Source organism: Scylla paramamosain, chromosome 42 (genome assembly GCF_035594125.1).
Source record: "Scylla paramamosain isolate STU-SP2022 chromosome 42, ASM3559412v1, whole genome shotgun sequence".
Taxonomy (NCBI): domain Eukaryota; kingdom Metazoa; phylum Arthropoda; class Malacostraca; order Decapoda; family Portunidae; genus Scylla; species Scylla paramamosain.
The window spans coordinates 10,305,001-10,322,637 of NC_087192.1; the positions used below are offsets into that span (position 1 = coordinate 10,305,001).

At 40.3% G+C, this 17,637-nt stretch overlaps 1 protein-coding gene across 5 annotated transcripts in view; it reads right to left on the reverse strand.

Annotated features, from left to right (window-relative positions):
- The window catches only part of LOC135093160 (Bardet-Biedl syndrome 7 protein homolog), a 301,301-nt gene that overhangs the window by 102,243 nt on the left and 181,421 nt on the right, over positions 1-17,637 (reverse strand). For 3 of the 5 annotated variants that reach the window (XM_063992082.1, XM_063992083.1, XM_063992081.1), the window contains one exon: positions 2,879-2,985. In XM_063992082.1, coding sequence (XP_063848152.1) covers positions 2,879-2,980 — 102 coding nt within the window. In that variant the 5' untranslated portion in view covers positions 2,981-2,985. Of the gene's footprint in view, positions 1-2,878; positions 2,986-12,892; positions 12,959-17,637 lie in introns of all 5 variants that reach the window. The other 2 variants (XM_063992085.1, XM_063992084.1) reach the window with 2 other exon arrangements.

A 17,637-nucleotide genomic window follows, 5' to 3' on the forward strand; every position in this document is an offset into this window, starting at 1 on the left:
GCTAGTGTTTCTGATTTGTGTTAGTCAATGAGATGTGGTTGGTTAGCAGTGACTTGTAGAGGAAAGGGTCAACTGGGCTTCCCATGTAAGGGCCTGTGGAGAAAAGTTGTGTTATTCAGGCATGGGTCATCAAGGAAGAGGTCGAGTACTGATGGTGCTCCTGTATGTGGGTGGTATCTGGTGGCAAGTCCTGGTGGGTTTTGTAGTATCAGATGGAGTGAGTCAAGTTAGTAGCTGAAGAGAGTGTTGCCTGCCAGGTTACTGTGGTGGCAGGGAAGGGAAGGGTCCCAACGCTGATGGTGGGCATTAAAATCTCCCGTGATGAGTGCAGGTGGTGGAAGAGACGAGAAGTAATATTTGTATTCTTGATAGGATGCGGCTCTGGTTGGGTCATAACACATTACACCTGTGAGCCAGCCACTTGTTAGACCGAGCCTGGTGCCTATGATATCAAGACATCCTCCTTGCCATGGTGGGAGGGCAAGCTGGATGCAGACTAGGATGTCTTGGAGGCCTGAGAGGATCCTCCTGCCTTGTCCCTGGTGACAGTCCTGTCTGAGGATGGTGTAACCCAGTATGTTGAGGGAGATGTGTGGGGAGAACCATGTTTCACATAGCCCCACCATAGGTGTTGTATTCTCCAGGTACTGCTTGAGTTCCTGCATCTTCCTGATGAGGGATCTGGAGTTCCACAGAAGGAGAGTGAGGTCCATTAATGGAAGAGTAAGTCCAGGAAGGTTGTGCCCTTCTGGTACAGGTGGTAGGCATAGAGTAAGAGACTGAAGAGTTGTTGTAAGGGTTCTTGGCATGGGGGAGAGGAAGTGTTGATGTGTGGAGGAGGGTGGTGAATAGCCTTTCTGGGATATGGTGTGGGGTGCTGGGTAGAGTTGGTAGAAGTTGAGGTGTGTTTGCTGAGGTGCAAGTTTGGATCTGGTAGAGGACAGTGAACTTCCACCAGTGTGGTGGAATGAGTGAGGTCAGTTTGAGAGGGTGAGCATGTGCAATTCCTTGCGTTGATGGATGGCTGGTGTGGGTGATTATGGTGTCTTGGTTTGGGGCTAGGATTAGGTGGTGTTGGTGGAAGAGGAACTGATTAGGCTGGTGCTTCTGGTGAGGCATTGTCATTGCCCAGGCACTGCTGGAGGATGTCAAAACTGTTGTTGGTTGTGGCTGAGGACCAAGTGTTGGGATGAGTGTTTGCAGTTGGTGCTTATGGTGGTAATGGGAGGGTGGAGTTGACTGACTGGCAAGGTGGCCTAGATTTGGGGAGGGGGAGCTGGTGGAGGTGTTTGTTAATATCTGGGAGTGGAACCTGGTCTTCAGAAAGTTTAACGTAGGTTTATTGTGCTGTACAGTTAAAGGAGAAGCAACCAAACCTGGAACCAAGGGGGCCACCACACTGGAAATAGTGGTAAGGTTTGTCACAAGTTTTGTTCCCTTTCTGGGGGCCACTACTCCAGGAGCAGTGTATTGAAGACTTCCAAGTGTTGACAGAGTGGCCCACTCTCTGACATACAGGGCAGCAGAGAAGGGAAAGCAGGTAAGGGAATATCTGATAAACCAGCTGGTCTATGGACACTTTTGGTGGGAGGGGGCCTGACACCTTAATTCTGGTCCACTTAACCTGGTTGGAGCGTGGGAGACAGCGGGGGTGAATCTAGCAGATCTCATGGTTATTGGTGTTGTCCATGGCCTTTAGAGTGTGGCAAACCTCCTGAAGGTCAGTGTCATCAGCTAGGGACCTAATTTTACCAAAAGTGAATGTGGTGCCATCACCATCTGTGTGGTGACAAGTTACTTGCTTTTGTCTCCCAAGGTGCTGGTCTGTAAGTCAGGGACCTTGAGTATACTATGTTCCCAAATAGACATTACTAGGGAGGAACCATTACCCAGAGAGTGGGTGTCCCCCTTGATGATGTACTTGCCAATTGGGGTTCCATGTAGGGAATGGGAAGCATGACTGGGGTTGGAGAATATCCTCCTCTGAGGAGGAAGAATGCCTTGGTAGAGTTATTGAGGAGTGGCAGTGCTGGGCAGGTGCGGGGAACTTTACAAGGGTTCGTATCTGAAGAGGTGGCACTTCTCTTGGTGGCCAGGTGGTGTCTAAATCCATGTCAGCCACAACCGGCATGGTGATGACCAGCATCACCAAAGGAGCAGAAGAATGAGGAGCACTTGAAGGGGACAAAACAGTGTGGATGGTGGCACAATATAGCTCCAGGAGTGGTGCACCCAAAGAGCATGAGCCACTGAAGGAAAGCTTGTGGCTAAGGCTGCTGGTATCAGCAGGTGCAAAGTATGGTAGAGCTTGCTCTGGTCATCTATTCAATATGGCTGCTAGGTGGGAACTCCTACAGGGCCTGTGACCTGGGGCGATGGGTGGTTCTTTGCTATGATGCTGCACTGTGTGGGTAGCAGCAAAGCAGCATACCAGGTAAATATGGCACGTAGCACCAAATTTTAACTTTCAGTTAGCAATTGTGTTGAGAACACAATTTTATTTTGTGAGTAGAATGCTTGTATCTCTGAACATTCATAACTCATCACCTCATAACTCAGACACCCCCTGTACATCACTTCATCATACAGTCCTTTTCTTATTCCTCCATGTTTATGCTCTGAGGATTGCAACACTTTTCTCACTTCCACATCACTTCTCTGATTTTACATTCCATGCTTGTACATGATTAAGACACCTAAACTTATGCACTCCCTGTATTTTCTCCTCCATTTACCTTAATTCTGTTTTCCTGATCATTCAGTTCTTACTTTATAAGCAAAATAAAAAAAATGCCAGCAATTTACTTACCTCAGGTACATTAAATGCAATCATATTATCCATGATGCTTGTGCATACAAATTTCAGTCAGATATATACCTTCTGCTGTCCTTTAGGAGTCCCAGATGGCAGGACTCTAAGACAGCGTGGGGACGTCAGACCCACTTGCATATAATCCACTCGTGTCAGGTTCAACTCCATGGTTTCTGTAAAATATTCAAATAATACTGAAAGTTTGTATTAAGATTTGTGATGTGCAAGTTAATCATACTGCATAAATCAACATTACATAAGGAACCTATTTCTTCTGATAACCAATAACAAAAAAATGAAAAATCCATGTGAGGTAGCTGTGGATCTCTCTCTTCTATCATCATAACATCACATACATTATCAGTCGGTCTACTATTCATAAATGTGAATCATATGCACTCAGTTCCTCACTGCTGGATGACAAGCTTTTATTTCTGACGAAGTAGCATTATAATTCCAAGAATGTCTTCATAAACCTCTTCTGATGTGCCGTAAGGAATTCATCAAGAACATTAAATTTGAACCTCCACTGCTGATTCAATCAGTACAGTACAAGCAGTTACTCTGTCATTCCCAGGTGTTGGAGCTCACTGTTTTAAGTATTCATAACCTTAATTTCACCTGATGAAAATAAAAGATAGACAGAAAGGAATTTTCTAAGGCCAATATCAACCTAAAAAAATAAATAAATAACTTAGATTCATGTATCAAAATATGTTATAACTACACAGCATCCATAGGGCCCCTCACTGATCACATGGTGCCATTGTTAGCCACTGTTATAATTTTTCAGAGACAACATCTGTCTGTTTATCTTCACCACAGTGACAAGTGTCACTGTATACCAAGTGTTTGCCTTATTGGTTAGACAATACAGCTTTAGCTCTGAGAAACACTTCAGTCATTGCCAAATACTGTGCATTGCTTATATATGTATTCCCATTTCCTGTTTCCTGTTTTACTTTGGAACCTGATGGAAAACTGGGATATTTGGCAGATATGCTATTTTTTTTTTTTTTTTTTTTTTTTTGAGGAACCCTATGTATTCCTTTCTTTAACTTCAACACTCAGAAGACCTGTTTCCCCATCAGATCCCCAGATTTGGTGACTATAGGAAAAAAAGAGAACAAGATAAATAAGGTAAACTGAAAATTAATGAAACTCCAAATCAGGGCTGTTATGATTTATTAAATAGAATTAATTACATCACTTGATTGTGATGAATATAAAAAGAAATCAAGCTTTGAATCAATTTTTTTCATATTCCACTGACATGAATAAATAAATACCTAGGCCAGGAACATAGTGTAGGAGGCTAGTTTCATTCATAGGTTTATAACACATGATGCATTTTCCATGAAAATGCCTGTATTCTCTACCTCTGTAATGATTTAGCAGCCCAATGTGATGTACCTTCGTAATTCCATGTTCAGAATTTACTCTTCATGGGCAGCTCCAGGTTGTTTATTCCAATAATCATGTCATTCCATGGAAGAAGTGCACCATTTAAAGAACAGCATTTTAGCAAATATGTTGTAGAATCTCTCATTCCTTCCATGGAAGAAGTATTAACTAACTACTGAAAAGAAAATGTAATGGATGTTCCTCAGCTGATATTTATAACTATTACAAAAACTCAGTGACTTCCTAGGAAGGTTGTTCTTTGCAATTTTCATACATATACCAATACGTACCATACGTACCAATGAAGCAGATCAATTTGTTTGTTTCTAAATTACTATATGATCAATAAAATAAAAGACACAGTAACTAGTTAAAATAAAAAAAAAATTATAACAATGATTTCTTTCTATTTCTAGAAGCTGTTTTTCCAAAATTCTTGCAAACTGATAAGGACTAAGAAGCAACTCAACTGGTGAATGCAATCCAGTTCATTCCACCAACTCATAATGGCACCTCATCTGTCTGCCAGTCACACAAATCTAACCAATCTAATCAAATTTACCTATCCTTGCATCTTAACAAAATGTTTTTTTCAGTAAAATCTTCAAATGCAGTATAATACATATAAATTTTTTTACAAAAAGTATGGAAACATACATAATACTTATAAATTCTTATATAAAAAAGTGTGGAGACATACATTCCTCACTTCCTCCAATCCTAAAGCTCATACAATTTTTTTCAGCTCCATTTATTCTTGCACTGCCCAAAATAGATTTTGTCCTACAATTTACAAAAATATTTTCATCAATAATAAAAAATATTTTACCACATCTCCTCATGACATAATATAATTTTCATCTGTCCTTTATTTCATCCAGATAGCACCACTGTCACCTTCTCTAAGCTGGACTTTTTTCTCAAACCTTTACTGCTGATTCAACAGTGGATAATTCTAGACATGTTCTTCCATTTTTAATGACTCACTATATTACAAACGTTATTGAAAACTGTCACAAGGATGTTTTCTATGTCTTCTGTGGCCTTGATCTTTAGAAGCTACAGTAAGATGGAGTACCTTGTAACTGTACTTATGTACTTGTGTAAGTGTACTTATGACTAGCATATCTGGTAAGACTTTTCCAACTTTGTCTATTTACATGCACCTTCCCTTTTCTAGAAGTTTGTCTACACTAATTGCTCCAATCCATCAAACTACCAACATAAAGCTTTAAATCCCTGTCTTTCTAAAGCTTCTGAGTCAAACTCATCAGGAAGATCTATCTACTCCCAATCTTCTTTTTGATCACCAGTATGGATTCCACAAGGCACGATCTATTGGCACTCTTTTAGCTTTCCTTATAGAATATTTGATTTTCAATCTGTCGAACACCACCTCTCTTCTACTAAACCTCATCTTTTACTCACTGAAACACAGGTGTCTGAGGCAACTGACATTAGCCCCTTTTCTGTTCCCTCCTACTTTCTCTATCCCCATTTCCAATCCAGAGCTGGATATTGTGTCTATGTGCGCAATGATTTAACCTGCTCTCATGCCCATGCTCTCGAATCTTATGAGTTTTCCACCATCTGGCTATGACTACAGAGTCACTCTCAAACTAAATTTGTCTGTACTGTACACCTCTCACCTAACTCCTCTGGCTATAAGAAAATCTTTGACTACTTAACTTCCAAAGTGGAGTACATTCTCTCTTACCTTTTGTTGAGACCTCCATTCTTAGAGACTTCAATGTTCAACACCAGCTTTGGTTTTCCTCTCCCTTCACTGACCATCCTGGTGAACTAGCCTTTAACTTTGCTATCTTCCATGACCTAGAGCAAATGGTGCAACACACTATATACTTGTATTCCTGACAGTCTTGGAGATACGCCCAACATTTTTTACCTTTTCCTAACCTCTAATCCTACTTATGCTGTTACCCTATCTCCTCCATTGGGCTCCTCCGATCACAATCTCATATTTGTATCATGTCCTATTGTTCCAATCCCTCCTCAGGATACCTAAGTGGAGGTGCCTCTGGTGTTTTGCCTCTGCTAGTTAGGGGGACCTGAAGAGGTACTTTGCTGATTTTCCTTGGAATGACTACTACTTCCATAACAGAGACCTGTCTCTGTGTGCTGAGTGCATAACAGAGGTGATAATGTCTGACATGGAGGTGTACATTCCTCACTCTTTTTCTCGACCTAAATCTTCCAAACCTTAGTTTAACACAGTTCTCGTGCTATACATGACAGAAAGTTAGCCCACAAAAACCTTCCATCACCAGAATCTCATGTGCTTTATATTTCTGCTCAGAATCATGCCAAGTCTGTTCTCCAACTAGCCAAAAAATCCTTCATTAATAGAAAGTGTAAAAATCTTTCAAGATCTAACTCCCCTCATGAATTCTGGCCCCTAGCCAAAAACAAATCCAATAACTTTGCTTCTTTCCCTCCCTTATTTCAACTAGATGGCACCACTGCCATCTCATCTATCTCTAAAGCTGAACTTTTCACTCAAACTTTTGCTAAAAACTCTACCTTCAATGATTCTGGGCTTGTTCCTTCCTCTCCTCCACCCTCTGACTACTTCATGCTACCTATTGAAATTTTTTGCAATGATGTTTTCTGTGCTCTCACTGGCCTAACCCTCAGAAATTTTATGGACCTGATGGGGTCCCTCCTATTGTTCTTTGAAACTGCACCTCCATGTTTGCACCTTGCCTAGTCAAACTCTTTCAACTCTGTCTGTCAACATCTACCTTTCCTTCTTGCTGGAAGTTTGCCTACATTCAGCCTGTTCCTAAAAAGGGTGACCATTCTAATCCCTCAAACTACTGTCCTATTGTTTTAATTTCCTGCCTATCTAAAGTTTTTGAATCTATCCTTAACAGGAAGATTCTTAAATATCTATCTATCACTTCTATCTGATCACCAGTAAGGGTTCCATCAAGGCTGTTCTACTGATGATCTTCTAGCTTTCCTTATTGTCTTGGTCATCCTCTTTTAGAGATTTTGGTGAAACTTTTGCTATTGCCTTCAACATATCAAAAGCTTTTGATAGAGTCTGGCACAAAGATTTGATTTCCAAACTATCCTCCTATGGCTTCCATCCTTCTCTCTGTAATTTCATCTGAAGTTTCCTTTCTGACCATTCTATTGCTGCTGTAGTAGATGATCACTGTTCTTCTCCTAAATCTATTAATAGTGGTGTTCATCAGGGTTCTGTCCTGTCACCCACTCTCTTTCTATTATTCATCAATGATCTTCTCAACCAAACTTCTTGCTGTATCTACTACGCTGATGATACCATCCTGCACTTTTCCACATCTTTTCATGGATGTCCTACCCTTCAGGAAGTAAACAGTTCACACAGGGAAGCCATAGAATGTCTGACTTCTGATCTCTCTAAAATATCTGATTGGGACAAAGCAAACTTTGTAGTGTTCAATGCCTCAAAAGCTTAATTCCTCCATCTATCAACTCAACACAACATTCCAGACAATTATCCTCTCTTCTTCAATGACACTCAACTGTACCCTTCTTCTACACTGAACATCCTCAGTCAGTCCTTTACTTATAATCTAAACTGCAAACTTAACATCTCATATCAAACTCTTTCAGCTCTGTCTGTCAACATCTACCTTTCCTTCTTGCTGGAAGTTTGCCTACATTCAACCTGTTCCTAAAAAGGGTGACCGCTCTAATCCCTCAAACTACCGTCCTATTGCTTTAATTTCCTGCTTATCTAAAGTTTTTGAATCTATCCTCAACAGGAAGATTCTTAAACATCTATCACTTCACAACCTTCTATCTGATCGCCAGTATGGGTTCCGTCAAGGACGCTCTACTGGTGATCTTCTGGCTTTCCTTACTGAGTCTTGGTCATCCTCTTTTAGAGACTTTGGTGAAACTTTTGCTGTTGCCTTGGACATATCAAAAGCCTTTGATAGAGTCTGGCACAAAGCTTTGATTTCCAAACTACCCTCCTACGGTTTCTATCCTTCTCTCTGTAACTTCATCTCAAGTTTCCTTTCTGACCGTTCTATTGCTGCTGTGGTAGACGGTCACTGTTCTTCTCCTAAATCTATTAACTGTGGTGTTCCTCAGGGTTCTGTCCTGTCACCCACTCTCTTCTTATTATTCATTAATGATCTTCTAAACCAAACTTCTTGTCCTATCCACTCCTATGCTGATGATACCACCCTGCACTTTTCCACGTCTTTTCATAGACGTCCAACCCTTCAGGAGGTAAACATATCACGCAGGGAAGCCACAGAACGCCTGACTTCTGATCTTTCTAAAATTTCTGATTGGGGCAGAGCAAACTTGGTATTGTTCAATGCCTCAAAAACTCAATTCCTCCATCTATCAACTCGACACAATCTTCCAGACAACTATCCCCTCTTCTTCAATGACACTCAACTGTCCCCCTCTTCTACACTGAACATCCTCGGTCTGTCCTTTACTTATAATCTGAACTGGAAACTTCACATCTCATCTCTAGCTAAAACAGCTTCTATGAAGTTAGGTGTTCTGAGACGTCTCCGCCAGTTTTTCTCACCCCCCCAGCTGCTAACTCTGTACAAGGGCCTTATCCGTCCATGTATGGAGTATGCTTCACATGTCTGGGGGGGTTCCACTCATACTGCTGTTCTAGACAGGGTGGAATCAAAAGCTTTTCGTCTCATCAACTCCTCTCCTCTAACTGACTGTCTTCAGCCTCTCTCTCACCGCCGCAATGTTGCATCTCTTGCTGTCTTCTACCGCTATTTTCATGCTAACTGCTCTTCTGATCTTGCTAACTGCATGCCTCCCCTCCTTCCGCGGCCTCGCTGCACAAGACTTTCTTCTTTCTCTCACTCCTATTCTGTCCACCTCTCTAACGCAAGAGTTAACCAGTATTCTCAATCATTCATCCCTTTCTCTGGTAAACTCTGGAACTCCTTGCCTGCTTCTGTATTTCCACCTTCCTATGACTTGAATTCCTTCAAGAGGGAGGTTTCAAGACACTTATCCACCAATTTTTGACCACTGCTTTGACCCTTTTAGGGACTGGCATTTCAGTGGGCATTTTTTTTATTAGATTTTTGTTGCCCTTGGCCAGTATCCTTCCTACATAAAAAAAAAAAAAAATAAAAATATCAGCTAAAACAACTTCTATGAAGTTAGGCATTCTGAGACCTCTCCACCAGTTTTTCTCACTCTTCCAGCTGCTAACTCTATACAAGGACCTTATCTGTCCATATATGGAGTATGCTTCACATGTCTGGGGACATTCCACTCATACCACTCTTTTAGACAGGGTAGAATAAAAAACTTTTCATCTCAACAACTCCTCTCCTCTAACTGTCTTCAGTCTCTTTCTCATTACCACAATGTTGCTTCTCTTGCTATCTTCTACTGCTATTTTCATGCTAACTGCTCTTCTGATTTTGCTAACTGCATGCCTCCCCTCCTCCCACAGCCTCGCTGCAGAAGACTTTCTTCTTTTTCTCAACCCTATTCTGTCCATCTTTCTAATGCAAGAGTTAACCAGTATTCTCAGTCATTCATTCTTTTCTCTTGTAAACTCTTGAACTCCTTCAAGAGGAAGGTTTCAAGACACATATCCTTTAATTTTCTATTACCACTTTTGACCCTATTTGGGGACTGGCATCTCAGTGGGTCTTTTTTTATTATTTGTTGCCATTGGCTAGTGCACTGGGAAAAAAAAAAAAAAAATCTTCCAAATAATAACTTTTAAACAACACAAACCTTCCTCCTCCCCTGCACTAAATATTCTTTGACTATTTTGACTATCCTTTTCAGTTGTCTCTTCATCTTTTCTTCTCCCCCTCTCATATATTCCATACAGAGGGCTTATACGTCCTGATATGGAATAGGGCTCACATGTATCGGGAGATTTCACGCATTCAATCTTCCTAAGCAGGGTGGACTCAAAAGAGCTTCTCATTACAGGATTAAGGGATGCAATATTGCATGCTATCATGAACATAGGTAGCATAAAAGGAACATCCTAGTAGGTACATACTTTCCTGGTTCCCCATGAAATTATGGAGACAACATTGTAAGAAACAAGGTCTTTACATACACAGACAGACATACAAGACTCCAGATAACAGGTGTGTGCATTTAGATCAACTTACATGCAACATACAAAATATCAAATGACCAGATTATCATGACCCTTTCGCTTTACAAGAAGGATCTTCCAGGGGGAGCCCTTCCTTTCTGAGATATTAAAGACACTCTCCTCCATTTCTCTGAGTGAGAGGGTGCTCATTATAGTGTTGATACTTATACAAATCACACAAACTTTGAAAACTAGAGGATGAATGAATTTTATATATTGTTACAGCGGCAGGAAAACAGAGGCTGTGTGAGTGTGATATACAGTTTTGCTATGCAGGAAACTACTGTGTGGACATAAGGTTATGCCTATCAACCCCTGCTTCCCCAGACACATGCAATGAGCAAAGCATGGAAACACACCAGATGTCTGGGTCCCAAATTTTGTGGAGGGGAGAGAGAGAGAGAGAGAAGGCAAATGGCTGTGAGAGTCAGTCAAGGATGAGGCATAGAGGGGAGAAGACATTTTCTTGCATTGACAGCCAGAAATAAATATTCTGTGATTCATATTTAAATAAAAAATGTGTGATACAAAGTTATAAACTATGTTTAGCAGAAAATACCATATGAGTCCTTCTGTTGACAGCCATGGGGAAGTAACAGCCTGCCAACTTCCAGTTTGACCTGAGCCACTTCAGTATAAAGCAGTATATTCACTTTACATAGGTAGAGTTGGCCATGAATGTAAGTAAGAAGCAGCTTCCATACACTGGTCCCTAGCTATAAGATTGGGTTATGTTCTTAAAAATGCAATAGTAAAGTATATAGCCATTTCATTATAATGGGGTTGGTGGGGGAGGTGTTCCTGTCAGCCACCACCAGCCTGGGATTTTCTGGCCATAATTTCACAACCAAAAAAATAAACATATACAATGGAAATTTATATTCTAAAAATTAAATACAAAGCCATAAAAAAAAAATGGATGGGAAAATAAGGTACATAGAAAACCCTACAATTAACAGCTGAGCTGAAAGATATGGAACTCCCTTCTTGTGGCTGGTGGGGAAGGAAGGGCAAAAGGACCAAGGGATCGCTGATGACAGCTCTGCCTGGGACAAGTGAATATCACTTCTTTAACACAGTGAAAAGTAATATTTCATATGATGCCTTGAAAATCTTAAAAAGACCTAACCTAAATACATAATTAATCACTTTGACACAAACAAAATTCTTACACAAGATGACTTTTGACCTACATGTTCATGTGAACTGCAACTCATTACAACATTAGAAGACAATATGACTGGTGTGAAGTTAAACAAGTAGGAGTACATGCTACAGTGCTCAACTGCTAAAACTTTTGACACAAAAGACTGTCATGTAAATTAGAATGTACTGCAATGTTTCATAGTAATTCTCCACTAGATCACCACATTTCTGAGAGACAGTATTCAAAGTGTTCTTCTTTATAGTTCTTCATCTGATGCTGTTCCTATTTCTTCTGATGTCCTTCAAGGTACTCTTACAGGCTTCCTCTTTTCTTATTAATATCTATCAATGATCTTCCCATATCAATGCTTAGTTCTCATGAACCCTTGTCCAGGACTCATACCTAAAATTACAACAAATATACAAGGTTCCTCAATAAGATTCATGAATAAGGTTAATGCCCTGCAGAGTTAATGGCCTGCAAGGTTAATGTCCTGTAGGGTTAATATCCTGCAGGATCACTGTCCTGCGTGATTAATGCCCTGTAAGGTTAGTATCCCACAGAGTCTATAGTAAAACTATTTAGTATTGAGTCCCCTTGGAGATTCAACTTTCCACTGCCCAGACAAATCTAACTGTACCATGCCTAAAATGATCTGAGTAATGGGTCAGTAGAAGATCAATTACTGTTAATATACTATGATGTCACCTTGTGAATGGATGAAGGTAATATGATTGATTTAATTATTTTCTTATTTTGCAAAACCTTTTGACATGCAGAACCATCAGATCCTCTTAACCGACTCCAGCTCATTGCTGTAGAGGGTACTGTCTTAAAGTGGATAAAAAGCTTTTCTTACCAACAGATCCATGGAAGTTAAAGTATGCGGCTCTTGCAGTTTGTCATTTCCTATGGTCAATGGGATACTACAGGGCTCTGTGTTAGAGCCTTTTCTTTTTCTTATCAATACTAATTATATTTGCTAACCTGATATCCAACATTAAAATTTTTGCTGACTACTAGAAATTGTGTTTAGTAATTAGACTTCTAGATTTGTCCTGTGCTCTGCTTGACATATCAGTTGTTTAGTGAGACATTAAAGCTCTCATATCTGCAGCAGAATTTTGGGACATAAAAGTTAATGCTGATAAGACCAAAGTTATTAGTTTTGGTGCTCAGCTCCACAACTCTCTTGACTTGGGTCCACATTCTTCTCACTAAGTTAAAGGCAAGTTTTTTTTTTTTTTATCTTGGTATCACAATAGAACCTTCCCTGAGATTCCATGATCAAGTTTGTTCTATTGTTTCAAAGGCATTTGGCTTGACAAACAATTTGTTCAAGTCCACACAATCCCATTCCCCTAATTTTATGGTCATCCTTTTTGTTACTTACATTGATCCACTTTTGGAGCTTGATTCTACTGTCTGGACTATTGGTTATGTCTCCAACCTCAGACTACTGAAATCAATACAGAGACAATGGATGAAGAGGATTCAAGAAATTGAAAAGATGTTGTATGCCCAGGGTCTTAAGGCCTTGGACTTATATTCAGTTAAAGGGAGACTATTATGGGGAGATCTTATTGAACGTTGGAAGATTTTTCATGAACTCTGCCCAATTACTCCAATAGATAAATGCAAAGTAATGCACATTGGTCATAACAATGTATAATATAATTATAAATCACATGGACAAAACTTAATCAAAGTTACTGGTCATAACAATGTATAATATAATTATAAATTACATGGACAAAACTTAATCAAAGTTACTGAAGACAAGGACCTGGGGGGGTATTAGTAACAAATGACTTGAAATGTGCAATGCTGTGTTCGGCAGCGAGTCGTAAAGCAAACACTGTCTTGGGATTTATTGCACGTAATTTTGATTGTAAAACACCTGAAGTCATAACGCGTTGACATACATCATTAGTGAGACCACATTTGGAATGTGCAGTTCAGTTCTGGTCTCCAAGCTATCAAAAAGACATTAAGAAATTGGAAAGCGTGCAAAGACAAGCAACCAAACTAATCCCAGGAATACGTGGTCTGTCTTATGATGAACTTCTAAAAAGATTAGATATGTTTTCTCTTAGAGATCGTTGGATCCGAGGTGACCTCATCAAAACGTTCAAAATACTTAAGAATGTAGATAAGATAGATTACAAAAATCTCTTTGAGCTGTTGCAATCAGTAACAAGAAATAACGGCTTGAAACTTAAAAGGCAGCGATGTAATACTGATTTGCGAAGAAACTTTTTTAACGTAAGAGTAATTGAACGTTGGAACAAGTTACCAGCGTCTGTAGTGCAAGTTAATACGGTGGCTACCGTCAAAAGTAAATTAGATAAGTTTTAAAAAGAAAATGGGTTCTGATTTTTTTTTTTTTAGTGATAGTAGTAGTTACGCTAGATCTCTTCTTTTTCCCATCTTTCCTATATAAATTTCCCCGATTGTTCCTCTCAGCAATCGGGATGAACTTTTCGTTTTATTACTTGCCAGGTAATGCCAGAGGGAGTGGTGGGTGGGGAGGAGCTTCTCCTGTTCTATCCTTGCCTCCTACTAAGTATATAGCTTATTATAGATGTAGTATAGAGAACAAGTGACCTCGTCATAGGTTGCAAGGCCTCCTGTCACTCGTCTTTCCTATGTATAATAGACTTGTTCACCTCAGCCCCTTCTATTGCTACAGGAGGTCATCAATACAAAATTTTCTTTCCTTACAGCTGTTATACAACACTAGGCACAAATTTTTTTTTCATTCAGAATGGTGAGAATCTAAAGTTCTTTTCCCTTTATTGTGGTTGAATCTAATTCTGTAGATGATTTTAGGCCCAGTTTGTCCAACTTCTTGTGTTGATAATCTGTATGATCTTTGCTGCTGACCTACTTGTTGAGCCTGCTGGTCAAGTTTACTTATTTACTATGTTATATCATGAGCTGTACAAATAGGGAAGAGACATAGAAAGATGAAAAAGATAAGAGGAGGGAGGGAGGGAGGGAGGGAGGGAGGGAGGGGAGAGAGAGAGAGAGAGAGAGAGAGAGAGAGAGAGAGAGAGAGAGAGAGAGAGAGAGAGAGAGAGAGAGAGAGAGAGAGAGAGAGAGAGAGAGAGAGAGAGAGAGAGAGAGAGAGAGAGAGAGAGAGAGAGAGAGAGAGAGAGAGAGAGAAATGAAGACAGAAGATGCCAGAGGAGTAATGGATGTCTGCCCACCACCCACATGTTACTTTAAACTTCCAAGCCTATAGTTACTCCCTTTCCACAATTAAATTTCCTTACTTCCTGTTTTTCCCCAATATTGAGTCACACATATTATATAGTTGAAGAGTCTGTCTTGCTTACAGACTAATCAGAACCCATCCAGCTTTTGTAAGGTGCTCACAAGAATTTGTGAAAGATTACTGTCTCCGTTGTGCAAAGTTAGTATGAGCATGAGTGAACAAGGTGAGGCACGGTGTGTCATTCCCTCATCCTCCCATTCCCATCCTAGTCAGGCTTCTGTACACACAAGGGCAAGACGGAGTACTGGCACAGAATAGGGCTATTGTTACACGTGCTGGAAGGCATTTGTTAGTACCATACATGGGTTAGTGGCAGCCCCACCCCTGTGGATTTAAGTAGGTAACACATCAGTCATCAAAGTTTGACTGAGTGTGAGAGTGCCAGTTTAGATTTGTCGTGACAACAACGCCCCTTGGCCATCCTGTCCGTTGTCCTGTGTTTGGTGTATCATCTTGATGTGCCATTAAATGTTATTGGGATTCATAGAGCTTTGGACCTAGATGATTATAGTTTCTCTGCTTTGCAGTAGCATCTACTTCCTCCTTGGGCCTTGCCATTCCTGTGTTGTAAGGCCCTGTCTTCTGGGAAGCTGCAAACGATACTGTTCAGCAAGAGGAGGTAATATTCTGTGAGCGTGAGTAGATATGTTTCGAGAAGGTGGTAGCTCATAGGATATTACAATACTCAAAAGCTATTTTTCCTTTGTTATAATTGTTCTTCCTAGACTGTGGTTCTACAATTTTTTACCAGCAAATGGTAAATGTTCAGTGTCTGTTAAGGCGATTATTAATCTTTTCTCCGTGCTCAGGTAAATATGGAGTGGCAACCTCATTACTTAATTCACCATAGGAGACCAGAAAGATCCTGTGTAGGTGGATGTGGGCCCCACACTACATTGTGTAGGTAGTATAGGGAGGGTGACCCCAGGTAGTGGCAGCTGTGAAGGGGGGGAACAGAACCTGGTATTACAACTATCTGTTTAAGGGCTGCAGGAGATCAGAAGGACCCTGTAACCTGTAGTTGTGCCCTGCACTAAATTACACAGGTGGTAATCTAGGGAAGCTAGCCAAGTTAAAGGAAGCAGTGAAGGGGGGTGGAATCTGTGGTCATAATAATTAATACAATTATGTTTGTCTTGGGCTTATAGCACAGTCTCCAGCCAGTATAATAAGTGTATACATACTTTGGTGTCCTTTACAGAAAGCTGGTATGCTAACCATGAACGGGCAAGCTCTTAGGAGCCCAAACAGATAAGAAATCTTACTTTCAGTTAAAGGTCCTCTACTAGCATTTTCCTCTAAAAAGTTCCCATTGTTCATGGTGACCAGAAGAAGTGACCTGAGTTATCTGCCTCCACTTGACCTATGGTGCACAACCATGGTCAGTCAATGTATGATCTTGGCAACACTGGACAGCAGCATTGTTAAGTGTTGTGGTATATGCAGCAAAATCATTGCTATTTTTTTTCAAAGGAACAAAGTATTCATACTATTTGTCATATATATTGAAGCTATAATAGTTAACATATCAGACACAAAAATGGCAAAATGATGGCCAAGAGAATCCCCACAGGGTCCACACCTGAATGCTCAGTACAAAATAGTTTTACTATAATTCCACACATAATTAAAGAGGTTAGACTTGTAGCATTAAAAGTTAGGTTAATTTTATTAAGTAATGACAAAGTAAATACAGACTATGAAAAAAAGAGGTTTTAATGAATTTCTAGAATATGAAAGTAACTATAATAGAAAATTGTCCCCAATAACAACTGTGGAGGTTACCAACAGCATTGTTATTGCAATGCCATAACAAAACTGGTCACAAAGTACAGGTGGACCTAGTTCCAGCTCAACCTATAGACCCGTTACAGCAACAGAACAGTACATCAATCACATCATGTCTGAGGCAACTGACAGTAGCCCCTTTTCTGTTCCAACCTACTTTCTCTTTCCTCATTTTCAATCCAAAGCTAGATGCTGTGTTTATGTGCGCAATGACTTAACCTGCTCTCGTGCCCACACTTTTGAATCTTTTGAGTTTTCCACCATCTGGCTACGACTACAAAGCCACTCTAAAACTAAATTTATCTGTGCTGTATACCTCTCACTTAACTCCTCTGACTATAAGAAATTTTTCACTAACCTGCAAAGTGGAACACATTCTGACTCTTCCCTTTTGCAGAGACCTCCATTCTGGGAGACTTCAATATTCACCACCAGCTTTGGCTTTCCTCTCCCTTCACTGACCACCCTGATGAACTAGTCTTCAACTTTGCTATCCCCCACAACCTAGAACAATTGGTGCAACACCCTACTCGTATTACTGACTGTCCTAGAGATAAGTCTGACATTCTTCACCTTTTCCTAACCTCCAATCCTTCTGCTTATGCCATTACCCTCTCTTCTCTGTTGGGCTCCGTCAGTCAAAATCTCATATCTGTATCTTGTCCTATTGCTCCAATCCTTCCTTAGGATCCCCCTAACCAGAGGTGCCTCTGGCATTTTGCCTCTGCTAGTTGAGGGGACCTGAGGAGATATTTTGCTAATTTTCCTTGGAATGACAACTGATTCTGTGTCAGAGACCCGTCTCTGTGTGCTGAGCACATAAGAGAGGTAATAGTGTCTGGCTTGGAGGCATACATTCCTCACTCTTTTTCTCGACCTAAACCTTCCAAAACTTGGTTTAACGCAGTCTGCTCTTATGCTATACATGATAGAGAGGTGATCTACAAAAGGTACTTGAGCCTTCCATCACCAGAATCTCATGCATTTTATATTTTTGCCTGGGACCATGCCAAGTCTGTTCTCCAACTAGCCAAACTCTTTCATTAATAGAAATAATAGAATTAATTAAT